At 37.2% G+C, this 19,548-nt stretch overlaps 3 protein-coding genes and 1 pseudogene across 4 annotated transcripts; 3 read left to right on the top strand and 1 right to left on the bottom strand.

The window, feature by feature from the left end:
* Positions 1-96: 96 nt before the first annotated feature.
* LOC106431133 (small nuclear ribonucleoprotein SmD3b) lies at positions 97-1,070 on the bottom strand. Of its 2 annotated transcripts, none has more exons than XM_013871947.3 (4): positions 787-1,070; positions 586-673; positions 452-505; positions 97-342 (listed from the first exon to the last, which is right to left on the bottom strand). In XM_013871947.3, the coding sequence occupies exons 1-4, from the start codon at positions 870-872 to the stop codon at positions 283-285; spliced, it is 288 nt and encodes a 95-aa protein (XP_013727401.1). In that variant the 5' UTR covers positions 873-1,070; the 3' UTR covers positions 97-282. The 2 variants fall into 2 exon arrangements, with proteins under 2 accessions (XP_013727401.1, XP_013727402.1); XM_013871948.3 differs by having other exon boundaries at positions 586-652; positions 787-1,067.
* Positions 1,071-7,082: 6,012 nt separating this feature from the next.
* On the top strand, positions 7,083-8,617 carry BNAC08G19320D. Its single transcript, XM_013871956.3, has one exon. It carries the CDS (start codon positions 7,662-7,664, stop codon positions 8,355-8,357), a length of 696 nt encoding a protein of 231 aa, XP_013727410.1. The 5' UTR covers positions 7,083-7,661; the 3' UTR covers positions 8,358-8,617.
* A 1,000-nt stretch (positions 8,618-9,617) lies between these two features.
* LOC106431167 (4-coumarate--CoA ligase-like 5) lies at positions 9,618-12,080 on the top strand. Its single transcript, XM_013871975.3, has 4 exons — positions 9,618-11,024; positions 11,123-11,268; positions 11,524-11,591; positions 11,688-12,080. The coding sequence occupies exons 1-4, from the start codon at positions 9,800-9,802 to the stop codon at positions 11,908-11,910; spliced, it is 1,662 nt and encodes a 553-aa protein (XP_013727429.1). The 5' UTR covers positions 9,618-9,799; the 3' UTR covers positions 11,911-12,080.
* A 1,373-nt stretch (positions 12,081-13,453) lies between these two features.
* Positions 13,454-16,990, top strand: LOC106431150 (annotated as a pseudogene).
* The last annotated feature ends 2,558 nt before the right edge of the window (positions 16,991-19,548 follow it).

The raw sequence follows: 19,548 nt of genomic DNA, 5'->3' as shown, positions 1-19,548 counted from the left end.
ATCTACTTGTTCCATCAATTAGCCGAATTTTCTCTTATTTACAAGTTGGATAAATCATGTGTGTTGTTTAATTAAATCTACTGCCAGAAAATGGAATATGAGAAAAACATATCATGAGGAAACGTTGTGAATGTTTTAACATCTTAGTAGTACCCCCAAAATACAGAACTAATAGTGCATCTGGACATATCTCTCTTTCTCTCTTGTTTGCCTCCTTGTTAAAGAAGAACATTGGTTTTTGTCTCAGAATCGAAGCTTACGTGTTAAAGCATATAGATTCAATCATCTCCTCACAGGTGGTACCGCTCCCCTTCCTCCAGTTCCACGCCCAGTAGCCGGAGCCTTTATCATGGATCCAACAATTAGTAATGACAGAGGAAAAAACAAGCATTCAGGACAAACAAGGCCTTCATCAAATTTCCTGACAATGAGAGATAGAAATGTAAATTACTTTCCCTCGCATTGCAGCTCTACCTCTGCCAACACCCAGTGATCCGCTCTTTCCCTGCATCAATTGAGAGGCATTATGTAAGTTGAAGATATACATAGAGACTTTGACATCATTCTTCATCAAGGGTTTCAGACCTTGATTCTAGCATCTAAGCGCTTGAACCTTGGAGCATGCTTGAGAATGTCAGGTATGACCATAAACCTGTCAACATCTCCTCGATTGCTAAATCCTCTCAAGAGAGAATTATAGATCCGGATCACAAAAATCAAAGCTAACTCGCCACATCTAGGATTTTCACATCAGTAACAATGAAAGAGAGCTAACATCTTACTGACCTTAGCGGTAAAGGTGATGTCCTCGAGCTGACAGTTCCAGTTATCCTCACACTCCGATCATGCTTCCTCTGTATAGCTCCCCGCATTTTAGCTCCACCGTCACTATATGACCCGACGCCTCGTGAAGAAGCTTCACCGGTATCCCCAAACTTCGGCTTATCTCTGTTAAACCCTAAATTGAATGAGACCTTACCTTTCACTCTGTTTACCGAAACAAAATAAAAATGGCGGAAGGGAGAGGAAGGAGAGAGACATTAGAGCACGTTTAATGCAGTAGCTTAAGGCTGTTGCTTAAATAGAGTTGTCATTAAAAACACTATTTTTTCCTCTGTATTTTACACTGAAATAGAGTTGAATTTGCTCCAATGGTTCACTCTATAATAGAGTTAACATTCATGTATATTTCACTCTATTATAGTGTAAATCTGTTATACAGTGAACCATTGGAGCAAATTCAACCCTATAATAGAGTTACTCTATTTTAGTGTAAAATTTAGAGGAAAAAATAGTGTTTCATTGGAGATGGTCTAAGGTTAATTACAATTAAAAATAAAGAAAAAAAGGAAAAAAAGCGAACAGACGTTGCTTAATTAAGCACGGGAAGTGTCGTCCCTAAACGTGCACGTGTCGCGAAGGAATTGGCTGGAGGAGAGGTGTCGTTGGCTTCCGTCGCGTTTCTTCTTCTTCTCTCTCTCTCTCTCTGTGGCGAAAGGCGACATCTCTTGCGATCGGTGGCTCTGTTCGACGAAACAGCGGCGTCTCTCTCGGTGGCTGTCATCGTCGAAGGCGAACGACGTCCCCTCCATCTGTTTCTCTCCTCCACCAAAGAACACGGCGAGATCTCTCTCTGGTTCTTTCCTCTCCTCGGCGAAAGGCGAGATCTCTCCCGATCGGTGGCTCTGTTCGACGACAAGGCCACGTCTCTGCCAGTGGCTGTCGTCGAGGAAGGGAAACGGCGAGCTCTCTCTCCGTTTCTTTCCTCGTCTTGGCGAAAAACGGCGAGCTCTCTCTCAAACGAACCGAAAGGTAAAGATTTGTTAATATGTAGATTTGTTTGGATATTTCAATTATGCATGTGGTTGATTTGGTTATCTCGAACAGATCGAGATAATTAAAATGGGGAACATGCAAAAATTTGTTTTGATTTTTTTTTTGTCTTTGTGTTGTGAGATGGAAGAATCAAGAGGCGTGATCAAGGTTTCTCAGACAAAAGCCGGACGATTACTCATAACAAAAGCCACACGATCAAGAGCCACATGATAAAGGTAAACCTTTGTCTTTGCTCGGTTGAATTGGATAAAACCTATGTATTTGGTCTCATGAATTGGATGAAGCATTGATAATTACATTTGGTTGTCTTGTGGTTTGTTGATATTGCTTTTTATTCTCTGTCGATCTCTTATCTTAATATGATGTTGTTTGTTTTGGAACTGATTTGTTTCTGTCTTTTTTGTCTTTAGGTTGTTTGATCAAGAAGCTTGATCCAGGTTCATGAGAGCAAAGTCTTACGATTGTTGATACAGGTAAATCCCTCTATTTACTCTCGTTGGTGTAAATGTTGATGGTTAGTTTAGGTAAGAACCGTAATAAATGCGTGTTGATTGTCTTGTTGGTGTAAATGTTGAATGGTTAGTTTAGATAATAAATTGTAGTTATGGTTTGATACTTGTTGATTGTCTTGTGTGATAATTACGTTAGATATATGTCCACTCCAAGTGGTTGTGATCAATGCTTCTCTTCCTCTTATTAAACACTCTCCTTTTCTTCTTTCTTGAGCAAGCGAACGGGGCCTTCTCTTCCTTCTTCCTCCCCTTTTGTCTTTAATTTTCCTCTTTCTTTATCATCTTCGTAGATGGATTTCTATCCATATAGGCAGAATCCAAAGTTTGTTGATTTACTCAATAGTCAACAAGATATTGCCTTTGGATCCTGTGAAGATAGTGTCGCCTCTCTTCAACCCAAGTTCCTTTTCTTGCCAGTCAAGGAACAGCTGATTCAGCCTTTGTTGGAGACACTCCTGCTGACTGTAGAGAAAGAAAAAAATGAACTCCAGCGGATGATGTTGTGCTGATCAGCTCGTGGCTAAACACGAGCAAAGATGCAGTAGTTGGCACTGAGCAAAAGTCAAGCACTTTCTGGTCAAGAGTAGCAGCTTACTTTGCGGCAAGTCGTCAAGCTGGTGGCGGCGATCAGAGAGAGGGTAGTCATTGCAAGCACCGTTGGCACAAGATCAATGATCTCGTTTGTAAATTCTGTGGAGCCTATGAAGCTGCAAGTAGAGAGAAAACTTCTGGTCAAAACGAAAACGATGTGCTCAAACTAGCTCATCAAATATTTTACAACAACCACAAGAAGAAATTCCTTCTTGAACATGCTTGGAAGGAGATGAGGAACGACCAGAAGTGGTGTGAGCTTTCATCTGCTAAGAACGAAGGAACCTCTAAAAAAAGAAAATGTGAAGATGGTGCAGATTCTTCAACATCTCAAGCCGATTCTAAGAAGCGTCCACCGGGTGTTAAAGCCTCAAAGGCGAGTGGGAAGAAGACGGTTGTTGAGGATAAGATTGTGAATAAGTTTGAGAATATGTGGACAATCAAAAAGAAGGATTTGGAAGCTAAAGAACGCTTGTCTAAGATGAGAATGCTTAAGAGTCTTATTGGGAAAAAAGAACCTTTGGCTGAGTATGATGAATCCCTCAAGAAAAATCTCATCAATGAATTTTTCTGATTCTAGTTGTCTTGTTCTCTTGCTTGTTCTATTTCTTGTTGTAAGCGGATGATGTTCTTGTTCTGTTTTGCTTAGTTGTTGTTGTTCTTAGTTGTTGTTGTTCTGTAAGCGGATAAATGTTCTTGTTCTTATTGTTTAAATGTAATACTTAAATGTTGTTGATCTTGTTCTATGACACTGATGTTCTTGTTGTTGCTTAACAAATGCTTAGTTGGTCTTGTTTTTGTATAATGCTTTGACACTGATGTTCTTGTTGTTGTCTTGTACTCTTGTAGACAGCAGCTGAGGTGATGGCTTGTACTCTTGTATCACAAGAGTGGAGAGGTCACGAGAGTGGAGAGGTCACGAGAAGAACACGACAGCCGGAGGCAGCGAAGAACACGAGAGTTTTGTATTGTCTTGTAGTCATGGCTGACTTGTCCTCTTGTATCTTCATGTCACAAGAGTTTTGTATTTTGCTGAGCCAAGAATTATTTCTCTCTTGTTATTTTGCATCACTGAGAGGCCACAAGAGTTTTATAAAAAGAGACTCATCACAATCACACTTGTAGTATCTCTCTCTTGTTAACTTTCTCTCATTCTCTGATTTCTCTCATTCTCTCATCACAAACACACTCACACTCATTCTCATCACAAACCCATTTGTTCTTTAAATTCTCATCACACTCATCATCTCCAATTCCCTTTATTTCATAATAATTTCAACTTATAAAAATCTATTTTTTTCCTTCTATCAACTGACAAGAAAAAAAAGAGTTTTTGTCAAAAGAAACCGTGAAGAAGGTCATCTCCGATTATGGAATGATTATTTTAGTGACGCTCCAACGTATCCAGAAAATCTATTCCAACGACGATTTCGAATGAACAAACCATTGTTTATGCATATTGTTGATCGTCTCTCAAATGAAGTTCAATTCTTTCGTCAGAAGAAGGACGGTCTCGGAAGGCTTGGTCTCTCTACACTTCAAAAGTGTACAGCAGCTATTCGTGTGTTGGCATATGGTTCTGCGCTCGATGCGGTCGACGAATACCTCAGGCTCGGTGCAACCACTACTCGGTTATGTGTGGAAAATTTTGTGGAAGCAATAATAGATTTGTTCGGCGATCAGTACCTAAGAAGACCAACACAAGATGATCTTCAACGTCTACTTCATATTGGAGAGCTTCGTGGATTTCCCGGGATGATAGGAAGCATCGATTGTATGCATTGGGAGTTGAAGAATTGTCCCACCGCTTGGAAAGGGCAATATTCTCGTGGTTCTGGAAAACCGACTATCGTTTTAGAGGCGGTTGCTTCATATGATCTTTGGATATGACATGCGTTTTTTGGACCTCCAGATACCTTAAATGATATCAATGTTCTTGATCGCTCACCTGTTTTTGATGACATAATAAATGGTCAAGCTCCGCAAGTGAATTTCACGGTCAACGGAAGAGAGTATCATTTGACTTACTATCTCACCGATGGTATTTATCCGAAATGGGCAACTTTTATCCAATCTATTCCAATTCCCCAAGGGCCTAAAGCAGTTTTATTTGCTCAACATCAAGAAGCTGCCCGAAAAGATGTCGAACGTGCTTTCGGAGTCTTGCAAGCTCGATTTGCCATTGTTAAAAATCCGGCACTTTCTTGGAATAAAGTCAAGATTGGAAAGATTATGAGAGCATGTATCATACTCCATAATATGATAGTAGAAAACGAACGAGATGACTACACTCAATACGATGTTTCTGATTTTCAACGAGGAGAAGGAAGCGGAAGTTCACATGTCGATCTCACATATTCAACAGATATCCCTACAAATATCGCCAATCAGATGGGTGTTCGAACAAAAATTCGTGATAGACAAGCACATCAACAACTGAAAGGTGATTTGGTTAAACATATATGACGTAAGTTTGGACGTGATCAAGATACCAACTGAGTTTCGATGTCTCGTTCAAATTATTATCGTTTGTTTTAGTAATCTTTGTTTCCATGCTTTTATGTTTGTATTTTAAAATTTATGTTTAAAATGTTATGTTTAACTATGTTTTATTTAATTAATAAATTTTATCTTTTTAAAAAAATTTATGTTTAAAAATAAATTAAATATTTTTTTTATTGTTAAGCACCTTAAGTTAAGCAACTACCAATAAACCACTATAATTAAGTGTTTTTTAAGATTATTTCTTAGCTTAATTTTAATACTTAAAAGTTCATTAAAACCCACTTAAACAACACTAAAGATTGTTAGCAATAAACATGCTCTTAGTTGTTTTAAAGCTCTTCAGATTCTATTACTATAATTGTGCCTTACATCAAGCTCATTAACTACTTTAGGCTCCATTTAAGAAATTGCCCTTTTTTACCCCTCATATTTTGACATTAATGCACTTTTAGTCCTTACTTTTTTTTTTTGGTGCAATTAGTCCTTAGTTTTTCTGTTAAATGAAATAAGTGATGGTGGATCATGGGTTTTACATAAAGATCTAAACTTTGTTTGTGCGCATGAGCACTGTAATGATCCCTCGAACCAGTGTACAAGTGTTTTCATGTTGGTTATACGACCTGATCTGGTTTAGTGGTCGGGGAATATTTATACCATTGCATAATAAAATGAAAAAGACAAGAAGTTGATTTGCTTTGAGCACTTATTGTATATGATGTAAATGTTGATTTTGAGATCATTTTTGTGGATGATGGGAATACTGACGGCACACAAGATCATTGCTGAAGTTGGTTGACAATATCTTGGTTCGGGTATGAATCTCTCTTTATACTCTTGACACTTGAACTCTGGTCGTGTCTTTTAGAAAAACTTCACTTTAACTTTGACAACAGTCTACAGAGACAGGGTTTTGCATCATATTAATATTCGAAAAAGGTTCATCATATCATCATAGACGACGGTGTTCGTTTTGAATGTTGAGTTTGAGATCATCTACATTTGATTAGAACCTTAACCAACCAAAATAAAAGGTTTGTTAGTTATTTTAAGTGCCGCCATGCATAAGGTAGTTTCTTTTATAAATGCAAACTTATGATCACTTCCAGTAAACTTGGACATACTGGATGTATTTAATAATCAAGATAATACCATATGCTCGAACGATAATCAAGATCTGGGAAAGCTGTAAACTTAAATGGAAAATCAAATAATTAGGTTTATGCTCTAACAACAGAACAAATTATGAGGTGGAAAGTGGCTTCGAACATTTCAGGTGCAGTGGCGAACGCAAGCCAAGGGGTATGGGGTCACATGCCCTCATCTCTTTTTTTAATTTTCTATAGTAATTAGTATAAGACAGAAGGAGTGCCCTCAATTAGACAATTGGATATAATGTATAATTGTCATGTGACCCATCTACATATAATCATGGATCCGCCAATATTCAGGTGCTACACTGTTTATACTAATCTACTTAGAATCTGCTTGTCTACTAATCAAAGATTTGGACAAAATGTTATAATAACATTTAACATGCATGATCAATTTTGTTGTTGGACGTACGTATATATTTCCATTTAATTATGAACCTGTCACATATGACTTGATTCAATGTAAAACATACTTTCCTGAAATTTAAATCTTTCAAACCTTCAATGCATATGGCATTATTAAACCGACATGGCACTACAAATAAAACCGTGGAACATCTCTATACAAAAATAAAATAATATATGAAAATAAATAATATATAAATAATTCTTTCTGATATTGATTCCTTACAATCCAGATAATTACAAATTTACACTAGCTGGCTTGGTTCATGAATGATTTCTGACAAAAAGTATTCGCTTATAATTTACATTTAGAATTGTAAATTTTGTTTTGTTGTATAGACAACAGTATCTGATTAAATCCATAACGTAGCTTAATCCGGTATTATACGGAAGGTTCCTTAATACACCCAACTGCAACTAGTTTGAAATTATAACCTAAATGACCTGTTATGTCTCCATGTCCGTACAAAAGAACACCCCAAGGTTCCTTCCTCGTACTTTCCTCATCATTCTCAGATCTGCCTCCTCTCCAATCTATACATTACATATATATTGAGCCTCCCTAAAATTTCAGTAAATCCTAATCACAAACCTATTTCCTTTGAATTTCCTCACTTTTTCTTGTGAATCAAGCAAAACACCCTTTCTAGGTTTCAATCAAATGGCGCAAATGGACTTGGAAGGTTTGAGAGAGTTACAAGACTGCGCAAACTACCTCCTCGATCACTGTCCAGAAGCAAGAGAGTCTCTGTGCCAACAAGGGAAGGAGAAATGGATCGAGCAAGTCTCTGAAGCTTCAGTAACAATGTTAGACGTATGTAACGTGTCGAAAGATGTCATGACACTCGTGAGACATAGCCTGAAAGAGCTTCAACTCACTCTACGCTGCAACGAATCAAACATGCACGTGAAGATCGCAGCGTATAACAGGCACAGGAACAAGCTCAAGAAGGAGACACTCAAGTGCTTGAACACTCTAAAGAGTATTAAAGGGGGAGGAAGAGGGACGTTGGTGATGCAGAGGATAGAGCAGAACCTTCTGTTTGTTGCAGAGGTTTTGAAAGAAGTGAGAAGAGCTATTGTGACTATGGTTGAGTCTCTGTTCTCGCTTGTGTGTATTCCTTGGCTCGAGACAAAACAGAGCAAAAGGTCAATGTCTTCAATCTTTACGATGAGGTTTTGCTGTTTGGATGATGTGTGGGACGAAATAGCGGTGCAGAGCGCGAGTACAAGGTTGGAGGCTGCACAGATCGCTGTTGAGGAGCTTGAGATTGAGTTGGGGTGTATTTTCCGGCGGCTGATACAGACCAGAGTTTCACTTCTTAATATTATTACAGCTAAGATGTCTTCTGTTTGATTTTACTTCTGGTAGACAAAAGCTGTATATACCTGTAAGAATTAGAATGATTAGAAAAGACCAGAAGACATTATCATCTTATAAAGTTGTGAACATAAATCAATTCAGAGAGTAACAAACACATTATTATAAGTGGATGTTAGTGGAGCTGAATTTGTAATGATTGTCAAAAATATTAAATTTTTATGATTGTTGGTCTATAGATTGAATAATTATTGGTTTTATCTTTGTTCAATTATATAAATATAGTTATTCAAAAATTGACTTTTAATAATTATATGATTCTATTAAAATTTTGTGTAAACATTTGAATTCTAAACAATTAACTCACAAAATGAAACTTTTAGAATATTGTATATATCTTCTGTTTTCTTAAAATGATTGAAGTTAAAAATTTTTTATAGATTTTTTAAACATTCAAAACTATTTATAACTTTTTACTAGTTTAATGAATTTCTCAACTTTTTAAACGGAAATACTCTAGGATAGCACTAAAAAAGTTTATATCATAAATATAGACTCTAAAGATCAAAATGACCAAAATATTTCATTAAAGAGGTAAATATACACTTATACCCATAGGATTAACTAATCCAAACCTTAGGGTTTAGAGTTAAGAGGTAGAGATTGGGATTGAGATTTAAAATTTTATAAAATAAAAAAATAAATATTAAAAAAAATAAAATAAAAATTTTAAAAATAGTTTCAAAAGTATTTTCGAATTACAAAAAAAAAATTGAAATAAAATTCAAAAAAATAAAAAAAAATTCAAAAAAGAAATATTTTTATTAAAAATTTCGAATTTGAAACATATAATCTAAAACTATTAAAAAAAATATTTTTTTAATTTTTATTTTTTTTTAATTTTTAATTTAATTTTTTAATTTTTTTATATATCTAGAGTATTAAGATCTTTTTACCTATTAAATGAAACATTTTGGTCATTTTCCTCCGTGTGGTCTATTTTCGTGACCAAAACTCGAAATGAGAATTTCCCATGTTTAAATCAATAAACTCTACATAAATTCAGTTTTCCACTGTAATTTTTCTTTCAGGTTCCCAATTATAATATGGCGCTTAGGATTGTCTCTACATAAATTCAGTTTTCCACTGTAATTTTTCTTTCCGGTTCCCAATTATAATATGGCGCTTAGGATTGTTGAAAAAGGCCTAGGCCCAGTATATGGCCCATGTAATATTCAAGCGCGGTCAACGTCGGTTTTAAAGCTTATTAAAACCATAACTTTCACGTGCCACCAACGAACTAAAAAATATCGCGGAATAAAACACGCTGGTGGTCGGCGGCGATGACTTTACGGTTGTTTAAAGTAGTCAAACTTCTTCTCAAACTCAAGACAAATCATTTTAAAAATATAGTTCAAAGCTACAGAGAAACGCATCTAGATTAGATTTGTGTCCACAGCAAAAGAGAGAGAAAAGAGATGGCGTCAGTGGATTCTCGAAGTGGTTTCTGCAACTCGAACTCCACTTTCTACAGCAAACGGAAGCCGATTCCTCTCCCGCCTAATCCCTCCCTCGACGTCACGACTTTCATATCCTCTCAGGCTCATCTCGGCCGTACCGCCTTCATCGACGCCTCCACCGGCAAAAACCTCACCTTCGCCGAGCTGTGGCGCGCCGTGGAGTCCGTCGGCGACTGTCTCTCCGACATGGGGATCCGCAAGGGCCACGTCGTCCTTCTCCTCTCCCCTAACTCCATCTTGTTCCCCGTCGTCTGTCTCTCCGTCATGTCGCTCGGCGCCGTCATCACCACCACGAACCCTCTCAACACCGCCGCCGAGATCGCCAAACAGATTAAAGACTCGAACCCCGTGATCGCCTTCACCACGGCGGAGCTCCTCCCCAAGATCGCCGCCGCGTCGGGAGGATCCAAGAAGAGGCTCCCGATCGTGCTCATGGACGAGGAGCGAGTTGACTCGGCGGGGGAGGTGAGGAGGTTGGCGGAGATGATGAGGAGGAAGCCGAGTGGGACCCGAGTCGCGGAGCGAGTTGACCAGGACGACACGGCGACTTTGCTTTACTCTTCCGGAACCACCGGGATGAGCAAAGGAGTGGTCTCTTCTCACCGGAACCTTATCGCGATGGTGCAGACCGTCGTGAACCGGTTTGGATCTGACGTTGGATCTCAGGGAGAGCAGAGATTCATCTGCACGGTCCCTATGTTTCACATCTACGGCTTGGCGGCGTTCGCCACAGGGCTGCTCGCTTACGGGTCGACGATCATCGTTCTCTCCAAGTTCGAGATGGGCGAGATGTTGTCGGCGATAGGGAAGTACCAAGCGACGTATCTCCCTCTCGTGCCACCGATCCTTGTGGCGATGGTCAACGGCGCGGAGCAGATCAATGCCAAGTACGATCTGAGCTCTCTGCATACGGTTTTGTGCGGAGGAGCTCCGTTGAGCAAGGAGGTCACGGAGGGGTTCATGGATAAGTATCCAACGGTCAAGATCTTACAAGGGTATGGGTTGACCGAGTCAACGGGTATAGGAGCTTCAACGGATACTGTTGAGGAGAGTCGGAGATACGGCACCGCTGGGAAATTGTCGGCAAGCATGGAGGGGAGGATCGTGGATCCGGTTACGGGTCGGGTTCTTGGACCGAACCGTACCGGTGAGCTCTGGTTAAAGGGTCCTTCCATTATGAAAGGTACTGTTTAGTTCGTCGAGGATTGTGAACTTAGCATTTGAGAATCGTTCTTGATTTTGGAGATCATCAAAGCAGCTTGTTGTTGTTGTTCTTGGCAGGTTATTTCAGCAATGAGGAAGCTACGAGCTCTACACTTGATTCTGAAGGATGGTTAAGGACTGGAGATCTCTGCTATATCGATGAGGATGGGTTCATATTTGTGGTTGATCGGTTAAAGGAACTGATAAAGTACAAAGGCTATCAGGTAACATATGCATCACAGATTTGAACATCATCCACATTGATGCTATATTATGTAGTCCTTATGAAGCATAGTGAAATGCTGATTAGTCAAAATCATCCATTTTTGTTTTAGTAATGTGATTGATTTTGACTAAATTGCTAGAGACATGACCTGGTTTGTTCTGTTGAATCAAGTGTTGATATTATATATGCTTGTGTGTATATGATAAGCTTCTCGAGAAATGGTGCTAAACTTGTGTTTGGGATCATTGCATAGGTCCCTCCAGCTGAGCTAGAGGCTTTGTTACTCACTCATCCTGAAATCGCTGATGCCGCGGTTATCCCGTAAGTCATAACAACATCACCTGCTTTCTTGTTTTTATTTTTTATATTTGACCACATAAACAGTACTTGAGTTTGTAATGTTTTGGCAATTTACAGGTTTCCGGACAGAGAAGTAGGGCAGTTTCCGATGGCGTACGTTGTAAGGAAAGCAGGAAGCTTGTTGTCAGAGAAGTCAGTGATGGAGTTTGTAGCAAAACAAGTGGCACCGTACAAGAGGGTACGAAAAGTGGCTTTTGTATCTTCCATACCAAAAAATCCATCAGGAAAGATTCTGCGCAAGGATCTCATCAAGCTCGCAACTTCCAACTCCAAGCTTTAAAATTGTTACGAGTCTTGTACTGTCAGCCAATCTCCGTGCATTATTGTTGCTTGTATTGTAGTAACTCTTGTCAGTTCTGTGAAATATATATAACCCTGAGGATGGTTTACACATATATAATGTGGAGAACGATGTTGTTTATTTAAAATATAGAGCCTACTTTCAAACCATGTTTTTAATCATCAAATCTTAGCTAAGTGCCAAATTTTTAAGACGGATGTGTTTAGCTAAGACTAAGGCCTTGATTGGTAGAGCAGTATTCTGTAAAAGCATTATTTTGCAGGAGTTGTATGCTTTTGCTAATCTGTGTAATTAGATGATTGATAGAGCAGTATAAGTATGCTATTTAAAATTATTATAAAAATTTGAGAAAAACAAAAATAGCACTAAATCAAGCTTATGTTCCCAAACTAGCATTCAAGGTCAAAAGTCACAAAAATAGCACTTAATATTTTATCAAAAGTCACAAACTTAGGGTTTAGAGTTAAAGGATGGGGTTTAGAGTTAAAGGATGGGGTTTAGGGTTTAGAGTTTAGGGTTTAGGGTTTAGATTTTAGGGTTTAGGGTTTAGAGTTTAGGGTTTAGGGTTTAGAGTTTAGGGTTTAGGGTTTATGGTTTAGGGTTTAGGGTTTAGGGTTTAGAGTTTAGAGTTTAGGGTTTAGGGTTTAGGGTTTAGAGTTGAGAAATGAGGTTTTGGGGATAAGATTTCAAATTTTGAAAAATAAAAAAATTAAAATTTTCAAAGGATAAACTTAGAAATGTGCTATTTTGGTCATTTTAGTTTTTGAGTACTATTTTTGTGATATAAACTTAGAAATGTGCTATTTTGGAGATTTGCCCTAAAAATTAGTACATAATATATAATATATTTATTTATAATGAATATATTTCTAATATATATATATATATAAATATATTAACACATAAAATTAAAATGATATATAATTGATTTATTTTATTTAATAATTTAAAAATTAGTTTATATCGAAAAATATTATTTTAAAATAAATTTTATAATGAAAATATCTATTTTTAAAATACTTTTTCACATTTAAAATAAATTAAATTATATAAAATTAAATTATATTTTAAATGTGAAATACTATTTAAAAAAAATATTTTTATTGTAAATTAATTTTAGAAATCAAAATTTTATTTTCTGGATATAAAAATAATTTTATGATATTATTAGATAAAATAAATAAATTAATTATATATTTTCCTTAATTTTATAAATTATAAATGCAAATGCTATTCTAAAAGCTTCTTATGAGAGCATTGACTGAAGAGTATTTGGAGAGCATTAGCATTTAGTAAATGCTTCTCTAAATGATTTTCTAACAATTGTTGATTGGATAATATAGAGCATAATGCTAATGTTAATGCTCTACCAACTAAGACCATGATTATCGCAGTATACTAATGGAGTTTTAAAGGCGTGGGTCCCGAGTGTTTTTTAAAAATCGGTTGCAGAAGTCACGAGATAAGGATCGACTTTGGGCAGTTTTTTGTACTGTTTGCGGATCCCACTGACACGTGGCGGCCCGCAATTGATTTCTTTTTCTTTTAAATCACACAAAACAAGAAAAAAAAATTTAAGAAACCCAAAACAAGTTTGACCGATAACGATGATTTAGCTAAGATACTAGACTACACCTGTTTTGTACAATATGTAATAGATTTCCTATAGTATTGCCTGATTCATTGTCAGGAAATTCTTGGATTTGTTCTGGCAATTTCACGTTTTTCGTATGGGACATCATGTCGTTCGGTAATAAAAGTTCTTTAACATGGGAAAATGAACAAACTGGAACTATACTTACATTACATTCAACGAGGTCTTGGTATCTATCTATATATATACTAGCATTGGTTTGCTTTTTAAGAGTATTAGTGTATTACTATTATATTTGGGTATAAATGTATTATATGTATTATATGAACCGGGCCTCGTGGTCTGGTGGTAAAGGAACCTCGGCTGAGGTGCCCGCCATCACGACTTCGAGCCCCGGCCACAGCGGATTTAACATCCCTTCCGTTGGGGCGCTGGACTCCCTACGGGGAATAGTTGGGAATGTGGCTGCCCAGATACCAGAGTTATCAAAAAAAAAAAAGTATTATATGGTTAATTCTCATTTTCAGAGGGGCATACTGTAGTGTAGTGTTGAATGTACACGTACCGTCTAGAAAAATAGTCAACCTGAGTAAAAGAGAGACCACCTCCATTCAAAGATTTGTCTTAGTTCTTGGGGTATTCTTTGAGATGACTCTTGCAGTATCTACGGTGGGGTTTGGTAGATTCACTATCACTCATTTAACACATATGGTATCATCAACTCTGCGGTCTGGTGGAAATGCACACTCTGGTAGGATCTTTTCCATTGGTTCGCTACCCTGCATGGCTCTTCTTCCGCTTCTTCCCTTTGCTGACTTGCACCTTAATCCCCGGAAGTTCTCTTCAGATTCATTTAACGCTTCATCAAAACCCGGTTTGGCAACTCCAGGTTTGCTAGTTCATCAAAGACTGGTTCAGCTATTTCTTTTTGCTTTTTCTTTTGTTCAACCAACCAGTAAATTTTTTCCATTAGTGCACCCTTTTTATACAAACCATTTCTAGGTCACTTTCAAATGCTTCAGTGACATTATAAATTAGTTTTATATGTTATTAACAATCTCAGGGCTGCATCATCCATCTAACCACCTGAAGAAAATGGCAGTTACTGAAAGATCATCAAAACCCGGTTTGGCAACTCCAGGTTTGCTAGTTCATCAAAGACTATGGTTCTGTCTCAGCTTCTGTCTTCAGATTATAAATTAGTTTTATATGTTATTAATAATCTCAGGGCTGCATCATCCATTTAAACCACCTGAACAAAATGGCTGTTTGTAAAAGATCATCATCATCTTCTTCTTTATCTCCAATCCATCCTAGAAACGGTTTTTGCAATGCAAACTCCACATTCTACAGTAAACGCAACCCATTGCCACTCCCAGCTAATTCCTCCCTTGACGTCACCACATTTATCTCCTCTCAAGCTCACCACGGCACCACCGCCTTCATCGACGCCGCCACAGGCCACCCTGTAAGCTTCTCCGATCTCTGGAGATCGGTAGACAACGTAGCCGACTGTCTCCATCACGACATGGGAATAAGGAGAGGCGACGTAGTACTCATCCTCTCTCCCAACTCCATCTCCATCCCTCTCGTCTGCCTCTCCGTCATGTCACTCGGCGCCGTAGTCACCACCGCCTCAGAAATCTCCAGACAGGTCGCAGACTGCAACCCAAAGCTCGCCTTCGCCACTCCCGAAGAGCGCGTGGGATCCACTCTCGGAGTCCGAGTCGTCGGCAGCCTGAGCGAGATGACGAAAAAGAAACCGAGTGAGATACGAGTCAGAAACCGAGTTAACCAGGACGGGACGGCGATGCTTCTGTACTCGTCCGGAACCACAGGGCGAAGCAAAGGAGTGATAATCTCTCACGGAAACTTAATAGCACACGTGGCGAGATACATCGCCGAGCCACTGGAACCGAACCAGACCTTCCTCTGCACCGTTCCGTTGTTCCACACGTTCGGGTTACTCAACTACGCTTTGGCCACCGTGGCTTTGGGTTCGAAGGTGGTGATCCTCCGGAAGTTTGACCTCCACGGTATGATGGCGGCGGTGGAGAAGTACAGAGCCACGACTCTGGTTTTGGTGCCGCCTATTTTGGTAGCTATGATCAACGGCTCAGATTTGATCAAGGCCAAGTACGATTTGACCTCGCTGAAAACGGTTAGATCCGGTGGAGATCTCCGTTGAGCAAAGAGATTACGGAGTTTTTCTTGGAGAAGTATCCAACGGTTGATATTTTTCAAGGGTACGCTTTGACTGAATCAAACAGCTCAGGAGCTTCGACAGATTCGGTGGAGGAGAGTAAGAGACACGGTGCGGTTGGGTTGTTGTCGTCTGGTGTGGAAGCGCGGATTGTGGATCCGGATACGGGTCGGATCATGGGTGTGAACCAAACGGGCGAGCTTTGGCTCAAAGGTCCCGCCATCACAAAAGGTTATATAATACGTTACCGTGCGCAACAAGGGATTTAAATAAAAGGTTTATTATGAATTTAATTTTATGTTTCATTATTTTAAAAGGTTATTTTAGAAACGAAGAAGATTTGTTCAAAAAAAAAAAAGAAACGAAGAAGCTACAAAAGAAACTATTAATTCAGAAGGATGGCTAATAACTGGAGATCTCTGCTGCATCGACGATGAAGGATTTGTTTTTATATTGGATCGATTGAAAGAGCTAATCAAATACAAAGCTTACCAGGTTATTGTTTGATTTTGTCAAATATGAACGTTTGTGTATATTCGAACAACAACATCTTCAGATTTCTATACCCGACCTTTAGATTAGAAAAGCATTCAATCATCGGGTATTTCTTTTGGTGATCATTGGTATACGTAGGTCCCTCCAGCTGAACTAGAAGGTTTGCTGCTCACTCATCCTGAAATCATTGATGCCGCAGTGATCCCGTAAGTGACAACAACAATAACACTATAAAGTGTTTTTGTACCAGAAACAATCTTGAGTTTTATAACATTTTTGGGAATTTATAGATTTCCAGACAGAGAAGTAGGGCGGGCAGCTTCCGATGGCGTACGTTGTAAGAAAAACAGGAAGCTTGTTATCAGAGAAGTCATTGATGGAGTTTGTAGCCAAACAAGTGGCACCATACAAGAGAGTACGAAAGGTGGCTTTCGTGTCTTCCATACCAAAAAATCCATCAGGGAAGATTCTGCGCAAGGACCTCATCAAGCTCGCAACTTCCAACTCCACGGTTTAAAACTGTAACAAGACTATTAATGAGAGCCAATTTCAATTCTATAATTATCATATCTTCCACCTTTCTGGAACAATTAAAAAAGTAAATAACAGTCTCCATGCATTCATATGAACGTGTAGTTCGAGCGTCAACAAAATCTATATATAATAGCAAACCCAAATTACGTAGTTGCTGACATCATTTTTTTTATAGGACTTTTTTCGTCGGACTTATTTTAAAAAAGAATATTCCGAGGATTTTTTTCGTCGGAAATTCCTCGGAATATTCCGAGGAAGATGTCGTCGGAATATTCCGAGGGATACACTTCCTCGGAATATTTCCAAAATTAAAAAAAAAAAATTATAAATTTATTTTTTTAAATTGAAATTCAAAAATATAAAATTAAAATTGAAATAGAAAACATATTTAAAATACAAAAAATAATAAAATAGTTTTTATAAATAAAAAAAATGTTTTATAAATACAAAATTAGTTTTAATAAATATAAATATTTTTATAAATATGAAATCATCTTTTTATAAAAACAAAATAGTTTTTATAAATACAAAAAATAATAAAATAGTGTTTATAAATCAAAAAAATGTTTTATAAATACAAAATTAGTTTTAATAAATATAAATATTTTTATAAATATGAAATCATCTTTTTATAAATACAAAAAATAATAAAATAATGTTTATAAATCAAAAAAATGTTTTATAAATACAAAATTAGTTTTAATAAATATAAATATTTTTATAGATATGAAATCATCTTTTTATAAATACAAAATAGTTTTTATAAATACAAAAAATAATAAAATAGTGTTTATAAATCAAAAAATGTTTTATAAATACAAAATTAATTTTAAAATATGATATCATCTTTTATAAATCCAAAAATCGAATTTATATACAAAGAACGTTTTGTATATTTAAAAATAGTTTTTATAAATACAAAAAAAAAAAATAGTGTTTATAAATAAAAAAAAATGTTTTATAAATACAAAATTAGTTTTAATAAAGATAAATATTTTTATAAATATGAAATCATCTTTTATAAATCCAAAAATCGAATTTATATACAAAAACGTTTTGTAAAATCGAATTTATATAGAAAAAACTTTTTGTAAATACAAAAATAATAAACAATTTATAAAACAAGTTCTAAATCAATTCAACACAACCAAATCACAATTCTAAACCTATTACACAACAAATCACAATCCTACCCAATCACCCTAACAAAAATCTATCAAAAAACTTCTAAAATCATCAAATCTACTTAAAAACCTAACAAATAGGACCTAAGAGAGTGAGATAGGGTCCTTACATGATTTGTAAGGGAATGGAAAGGATTCGCCGGAGAGATCGTCGCGAGAGAAGGTGGAGAACGCCGGAAGGAGAGAGAGATCGCCGGAGAGGAAGAAGAGAGAAATGGGGAAGAAGATGCGGTTCGAGTTTATAAAACCTTCGGTCTGACGGATATTTTCCGTCGGAATTCCCTCAGTATTTTCAATTTCAATTTTCGCGAAATATTTGGCGGCTTGTTTGCCCGGTTAAATGAAAATATTCCGAGGAAATTCCGACGGCCACTTAAATATCCGTCGGAATTTCCTCGGAATATTTTCATTAATTCGAGGAAAAAGAATATCCTGTGCATATATTTTTATTAATTTATATTGTTCCTCGGAATTTCCTCGGAATATTCCGAGGAAATACCGAGGAACTAGTGTTTGGGGTTTCAAAACATCAATTTTTTTTGCCGTATTTCATTTCTTATACAATTGTAATGCATACCATTGAGGATTCTTTGTATAGATGAGCATAAACCATGAAATAACAAATTTCAAAACGAATTGTAAGTATTCCATTTACCGTTCATTAAAGTGTATAAGTGTTTCTCTTATGTTGTGGGGATTTCGTTCATACAATCGGAAAAGTGTTTATTATAGGGTAAGGAACAAATTTTTGACTTCATAATGAACGTAAGACACTTAATAAGGGTTATATAGGTGTTATTCAAACCGCAAAACGTTGTTTTCGGTTTAAAAACCCTATTTTCTCGGAATTTCCTCGGAATATTCCGAGGGAATTCCGAGGAAACCCTTTTCTTCCTCGGAATTCCGTCGGAATATTCCGAGGAAATTCCGAGGAACTAGTGTTTGGGGTTTCAAAATCTCGAATGTTTTTTTATAAACGCATCGATCGATGGATTTATGTCCAAAAACGCATCGATCAATCACTAAGATGAAACAAAGCGTAACAATGTGATCGATCGATGAGATTATCCCATCGATCGATGAGATTATCCCATCGATCGATCTAGGATATCAAGTGTTCCTCGGAATTTCCTCGGAATATTCCGAGGAAATTCCGAGGAACTACTGTTTTGGGTTTCAAAATCTCGAATGTTTTTTTATAAACGCATCGATCGATGGATTTATGTCCAAAAACGCATCGATCAATCACTAAGATGGAACAAAGCGTAACAATGTGATCGATCGATGAGATTATCCCATCGATCGATCTAGGATATCAAGTGTTCCTCGGAATTTCCTCGGAATATTCCGAGGAAATTCCGAGGAACTACTGTTTTGGGTTTCAAAATCTCGAATATTTTTTTATAAACGCATCGATCGATGGATTTATGTCCAAAAACGCATCGATCGATCACTAAGATGGACCAAAGCGTAACAATGTGATCGATCGATGGGTATATGTCCAAAAACGCATCGATCGATCACTTGTTCGTCGGAATTTCCTCGGAATTTTGTGAGGAACACATTTCTCCTCGGAATTTCCTCGGAATATGCCGACGGATTAATGT

Source organism: Brassica napus, chromosome C8 (assembly GCF_020379485.1).
Source record: "Brassica napus cultivar Da-Ae chromosome C8, Da-Ae, whole genome shotgun sequence".
Lineage (NCBI taxonomy): Eukaryota > Viridiplantae > Streptophyta > Magnoliopsida > Brassicales > Brassicaceae > Brassica > Brassica napus.
Note: the sequence above shows the minus strand (reverse complement) of the source record. Positions and strands in the feature narration are given on the sequence as shown.